General features: G+C 41.7%; 1 protein-coding gene across 1 annotated transcript in view; it reads right to left on the reverse strand.

Annotated features, from left to right (window-relative positions):
- The window catches only part of LOC140211171 (protein LEG1 homolog), a 41,949-nt gene extending 41,012 nt beyond the window's left edge, over window positions 1–937 (reverse strand). Inside the window, exon 1 of the mRNA XM_072280721.1 lies at window positions 610–937. Coding sequence (XP_072136822.1) covers window positions 610–937 — 328 coding nt within the window. The remainder of the gene's footprint in view (window positions 1–609) is intronic.
- Window positions 938–7,039: the final 6,102 nt, after the last annotated feature.

The raw sequence follows: 7,039 nt of genomic DNA on the forward strand, positions 1-7,039 counted from the left end.
TCATCAAGCCCTTTTTCTCCATCCAACCATCCAATCACACAAAAAAAAGAGATTTCTCCTTCCCTCCTCACCTGGTTTCACCTATCACCTGCCTGTTTGTTCTCCTCTCCCCCCCCCACCCCCACTTTCTTATTCTGGCTTGTTCCCTCTTCCTTTCCAGTCCTGATGAAGGACTGTTTATTCCTCTCCATGGATGCTGCCTGACCTGCCGAGTTCCTCCAGCATTTTAAATTCTACCTTGTAATCTTTCATTACAAAGTGTACAGGAATTCCCTATGTATTTTCCTCCTCCCTGTCATGATCCCTTTTGACTATGTGAAGAATTCTAGGCATATTTTCATCCAACATCTATGTATAGTGACATTTCAATTTGTCATGCTTTACAATAGAAATTCTTACTTTACTGGCACTTTAATGTTGCTGCTCTGTCCCTGTAGCTGTGCTAGGATTAATTGGCTTAGTTTAACAAAAGTGCTGCATATTATAGGAAATGAAATAAATGTTCATGGAGTTGATTGAAAATATTTAGCAATCTGTTGTTTTACACAATTAGAGAAATTACAATAAAACATGAATTTGGCACAAGTGCACGTGCAATTAATCTCATACCTGTAATGAACTGCCAGCCATGTTGCAGAGGCAGCCCCCATAACACATTTCCAGTGTTGCTGGGTCCAAAATTACTCATGTACTTAGCGGTGACACTCAGTAGTATTTTATACATCCCCATTCGTTCGAGGTAATTCCAAGGATTGACCACAGTTTTGTTACGGATGCTGACGAAACCAGCCAGTGAATCAGGGACATCGTCCCAAAGTGGTGGGTAATTACTATTTCCTCGTTCTCTCTCCTGTCTATGCGCAGCAAGATTATTTGTCAGTAGTGAAGTAAGAAGCACAAAGGCAAATGTTTCACAAGCTAAAGTAAATCGAGCCATTTTGGGTGTCTTCGCACAGTGGTCTGAAATCCGTTTATGTATGCTCCAAGGTCTCGTCTGCTGACGTGGACATCGAGTTATCAGAAAACCAAGCTAGTTCACAAGTGTTTCATTTCCCAGCAATGGGAAAAGGTTTCAGCCTAACTCATCTGAGAGCTTAATAATCAACAAATCAACCTAAGACATCGTCCTAAACAGACTTTGTAAGGTCAGTGCAAAACTAGGAAATCCATCTGAAGGAGAGTAAACATGCACCAGTTTACATTGGGGGATTGGCTGTAGAAAGAGTCAGTAGCTTTAAATTCCTAAGCTTCAACATATTGAATGACCTTCCTGGGCCATAGGGAATGTGCACCAGTATCTTTACTTTCTTAGGATGCTAAGGAGGTTTGACTAATCACTGAACTCTTCAACAAACTTTTGCAGATGCAGTGTTGAAACTATTCTGATTGGTTGCCTCATGGTTTGATGCTGTAATTTAAATAAACAAGAACGTAAGAAGCTGCTGAAAGCAATGAAATCAGTTCAATACATCAAAGGCACATCCCCCCCCCCCCCACCATCAGTAGTATCTAGAGGTGGTCTCAAGCAGACAATATGCATCATCAAAGATCCCCACCATCTGAGCCAAGCTATCTTCTTGTAGCTATAATCAGACAGGAAGTGCAGAAGACTGAGATCCCAAACCACCAGGTTCAAGAAAAGCTGTTTCCCTTCATCTGTTCATTTCTTGAACCAAACAGCACAATTCTAACCACTAGAGTTTAGCAACACTATGACCGTTTTGCACTAAAATTGACTTATTTTTTTCTAATTGTGTTCTTTCTTGTAAAAATTGTGTTTCATTCCTGCTTTTCCTGTGAATGCTGCTTATATTGATTGGCTGCATTATGGCCTGGTATGGAAACACCAATGCCTTTGGACAGAAAATCCTACAAAGGGTAGTGGATTTGGCCCGGTACATTACGGGTAAAGCCCTCCAAACCATTGAGCACATCTACATGAAATGTTGCCATAGAAAAGCAGCATCTATCATCGGAGATTCCCACCACCCAGGCTGTGCACATTTTTCGCTGCTGCCATCAGGTAGAAGGTACAAGTGCCTCAGGACTCGCACCAGTTGGTTCAAGAACAGTTGCTACCCGCTCAACCATCAGGCTCTTGAACAAAAGGGGTGCCCCCCCCCCCAACCATCTAGTGTTCCTATAACCGATGCTCTCACTTTAGGAGCTCTTTACCTTGTTATTTCATGCTCGTTATTTATAGTGTGCCTCCAGATACCTCTAAAATTGTCTGTCTTCTAAAGGGTACATCTAGTGACTTCTGAAATTATTTTAGAAACTTATTTGAAATGAAAGAGATTGGCAGCTGGGTTGGCTGCTTGTTTGTAGGGTTGCTCTCTGAGCCTGGAGGTTAGGCTGTAAATGTTTCATCACAAGTCGAGTTGACATCATTAGTGCATGTGCCGACTGCTCACGTTTCTATTGGTCTGACTTGTTGTTCTGACTGGTTGGCTGTCACACTGGCTGCTAGCCTCCGCTGGGTCCCGGCCAAATGGACAGCTGAATGATCTCCATATCCCTGATTATATGTCATTGATTTCTTGGGTGTCCGCATCTCACCCCTCGGCCCCGATCTCCCAGATGTACAGGTTCATAAACTGTGTCCAGTTCAAAAAATATGAACTTATTTTTGAAAAAGATGCTACCAAATTCCCCATAAAGTGGAGGAGTATAAAACAATATAAAAAATAACAAAAATAATGCATTCCTGACCTTGCAAATATCCTTTTTTTCTTTCCACATTGTAGCCTTTTCTACTTCATTATGTTCTTTTTATTTCCCTATAAATGACCTTCATCTCTCCTGCTCTGATCCAACTGTTGGTTAACTTTATCTTCCTTTTCTGTAACAGGCAGGTACAGATTAAGGTCAGTGAAATTAAGCAGCTGCTATGTTCCCAACCTATACTCAATATTGAGTTTATAGTCTTTGACAGACACGTTCTGCAAATTAAAAATCTACCTCTACATTTTAAATTTATGGATCAATGAATGTTAACTGAACTTAGCACTTCAATTCCCAACAAATACAAATTCATAACCTTTAACATGTTTGTTTTAATTAACTCATAAATGAAATCACATAAATTAGTTTAAATTATGAATTAGTTTTGCTTGGCATGCATCTATAAATTAGTTTTGCTTAGATAGTCTTAGATTAATATAGCACAAAAAGTTATCATCATGCCCATTCTAACTTATTGAGAAATGTCTCCAATCAGTCTTAATTCTACACTCTACTCAAGAGCTTCAAATGCATTTTCATTTCCATTAGCTATCCATTTCTCTGCTTCCATCATTCCTTCTGTGAATCCAATGGAAAATATAGAGGAAAATGGAAATCTGAAATTAAAAACAGAAAATTATGGAAATGTTCAGGCAACATACAGTTAGTGATGAGACAGTCAGCCTCACCTCAACATCTCAAGTTGATCTTTCATTAGAACCTTACAACAAATATATTCTGTATCATGCAAATCCGGTGTTCCCACAGCCGATGGTCTCACTTTAAGGACTAGTTACCTTGTAATTTCATACTCATTATTTATTGCTATTTATTGATATCTGCATTCACACAGTTTGTTGTCCATTGATCCTGTTTACAGTTGCTATTCTATAGATTTGCTAAGTATGCCTGCAGAAAAAATAATCTCAGGGTTGTATGTGGTGACATGTATGTAAACCGATAATAAATTTTGGACTTTGAATTCATGTATTTATACATATAACTTGTAATGAATTATTTAAATGAACATTAATGCTTTATCAACCAATATACTGTATATACAAGATTACTCATATATTACTTAAATATTGAGTAAGACTACCTGTCATCCAAAACCTCCATTCTGACCAACAAGAGTAGCTGAATTGTGTGTCATCTCCCAGCTACACAGAAGTTAATATCAATTTCCCCTTCCTGTAAAAAAACCCTTCCCCCTCCCCTCGTCTTCTACTCCCTACTCTGGCCTCTTGCTTCTTTTCACCTGACTACCACCTCCTCCTGGGTCCCTTGGGTCCCTTCCTCCTTCCTTTCTCCAATGGTCAACTCTCTTCTATCAAATTCCTTCCTCTCCAGCCCTTTATCTTTCCCATCCACCTGGATTCACCTGTCACTTTCGAGATATCTTCCTTCCCCTCCCCCCCACCTTTTTATTCTGGCGTCTTCCCCTCTTCCTTTCCAGTCCTGAGGAATAGTGTCAGCTTAAAACATCAACTGTTTATTCATCTCCAAAGATGTTGCCTGGTCTGCTGAGTTCCTCCAGCATTTTGTGTGTGTTGATTCAAAAACTTCTTATCCAGGCTACTCTAACAGCACCTCATGAAGTACATCACAACATTGTTTTGGGCAAACAACAGGAATTCTGCAGATGCTGGAAATTCAAGCAACACACATCAAAGTTGCTGGTGAACGCAGCAGGCCAGGCAGCATCTCTAGGAAGAGGTGCAGTCGACGTTTCAGGCCGAGACCCTTCGTCAGGACTAACTGAAAGAAGATTGTTTTGGGCAACTCACTTTATTTGTTCTGCTTAATAACACTTGGATGGTGCAGGGGCAGGAATGGCTACTTCAAGTGCCAGGTTTTAGATGTTTCAGAAAGGACAGGGAGGGAGGCAGAAGAGGTGGGGGCGTGGCACTGTTGATCAGTGATAGTGTCACAGCTGCAGAAAAGGAGGAAGTCATGGAGGGGTTGACTACGGAGTCTCTGCGGGTGGAAAGTAGGAATTGGAAGGGGTCAATAACTCTATTGGGTATTTTTTATAGACCACCCAATAGTAACAGGGACATTGAGGAGCAGATAGGGAGACAGATTCTGCAAAGGAGTAATAATAACGGGGTTGTTGTGGTGGGAGATTTTAATTTCCCAAATATTGATTGGCATCTCCCTAGAGTGAGGGGTTCAGATAGGGTGGAGTTTGTTAGGTGTGTTCAGGAAGGTTTCTTGACACAATATGTAGATAAGCCTACAAGAGGGGAGGCTGTACTTGATCTGATATTGGGACATGAACCAGGTCAGATGTCAGGTCTCTCAGTGGGAGAGCATTTTGGAGACAGTGATCACATTTCTATCTCCTTTACCGTAGCATTGGAGAGGGATAGGAACAGGCAAGTTAGGGAAACGTTTAATTGGAGTAAGGGAAAATATGAGGCTTTCAGGCAGGAACTTGGAAGCATAAATTGGAAACAGACGTTCTCAGGGAAACGTACAAAAGAAATGTGGCAAATGTTCAGGGGATATTTGTGTGGAGTTCTGCATAGGTTTGTCCCAATGAGACATGGAAGGGCTGGTAGGGTACAAGATCCATGGTGTACAAAGGCTGTTGTAAATTTAGTCAAGGAGAAAAGAAGAGCTTACAAAAGGTTCAAAAAACTAGGGAATGATAGAGATCTAGAACATTATAAGGCTAGTAGGAAGGAACTTAAGAAAGAAATTAGGAGAGTCAGAAGGGGCCATGAGAAGGCCTTAGAGGACAGGATTAAGGAAGACCCCAAGGCATTCTACTACAAGTATGTGAAGAGAAAAAGGATAAGATGTGAGAGAATAGGACCAATCAGGTGTGACAGTGGAAAAGTGTGTATGGAACCGGAGGAGATAGCAGAGGTACTTAATGAATACTTTACTTCAGTATTCACTATGGAAAAAGATCTTGGTGACTGCAGGGATGACTTACAGCAGACTGAAAAGCTTGAGCATGTAGATATTAAGGAAAAGCATCAAGTTGGATAAGTCACTCGGATTGGATGGGATGTACCCCAGGCTACTGTGGGAAGCGAGCAAAGGCAGGTCGTGCCTTATGAGCCTGATTGAATTTTTTGAGGATGTGACTAAACACATTGATGAAGGTAGAGCCATAGATGTAGTGTATATGGATTTCAGCAAGGCATTTGACAAGGTACCCCATGCAAAGCTTATTGAAAAAGTAAGGAGGAATGGGATCCAAGGAGACCTTGCTTTGTGGATTGAGAACCGGTTTGCTCACAGACGGAATAGAGTGGTTGTAGATGGATCATATTCTGCATGGAGGTTGGCGACCAGTGGTGTTCTAGGACCCCTTCTTCATGATTTTTATAAATGACCTGGATGAGGAAGTGGAGGGATGTGTTAGTAAATTTGCTGATGGCACAATGGTTGGGGTGTTGTGGATAGTGTGGAGGGCTGTCAGAGATTACAGCGAGACATAGATAGGATGCAAAACTGGGCTGGTGAGTGGCAGATGGAGTTCAACCCAGATAAGTGTGAAGTGGTTCATTTTGGTAGGTCAAATATGATGGCAGAATATAGTATTAATGGTAAGACTCCTGGCAACGTGGAGGATCAGAGGGATCTTGGGGTCTGAGTCCATAGGACACTCAAAGCTGCTACGAAGGTTGACTCTATGGTTAAGAAAGCATACGGTGCATTGGCCTTCATCAATCGTGGGATTGAGTTTAAGAGCAGAGAGGTAGGGTTGCAGCTATATAGGACCCTGGTCAGACCCCACTTGGAGTGCTGTGCTCAGTTCTGATCACCTCACTACAGGAAGGATGTGGAAACCATAGAAAGAGTGCAGAGGAGATTTACAAGGATGTTGCCTGGATTGAGGAGCATGCCTTATGTGAATAGGTTGAGTGAACTCAGCCTTTTCTCCTTTGAGTGACGGAGGATGAGCGATGAACTGATAGAGGTGTATAAGATGATGAGAGGCATTGATCATGTGGATAGTCAGAGGCTTTTTCCCAGGGCTGAAATGGCTAGCACGAGGGAGCATAGTTTTAAGGTGTTTGGAGGTAGGTACAGAGGAGATGTCAGGGGTAAGTTTTTTACGCAGAGAGTGGTGAGTGAGTGGAATGGACTGCCAGCGGTAGTGGTGGAGGCAGAAATGATAGATTCTTTTAAGAGACTCCTGGATGGGTACATGGAGCTTAGAAAAATATAGGGCTATGGGTAAGCCTAGGTAGTTCTAAGGTAAGGACATGTTTGGCACTGCTTTGTGGGCCGAAGGGCCTGTATTGTGCTGTGGGTTTTCTACGTTTCTATGTTTCTATGTTTCTTAATAGTG

The sequence above is a fragment of the Mobula birostris genome, chromosome 2, assembly GCF_030028105.1.
Source record: "Mobula birostris isolate sMobBir1 chromosome 2, sMobBir1.hap1, whole genome shotgun sequence".
Taxonomy (NCBI): domain Eukaryota; kingdom Metazoa; phylum Chordata; class Chondrichthyes; order Myliobatiformes; family Myliobatidae; genus Mobula; species Mobula birostris.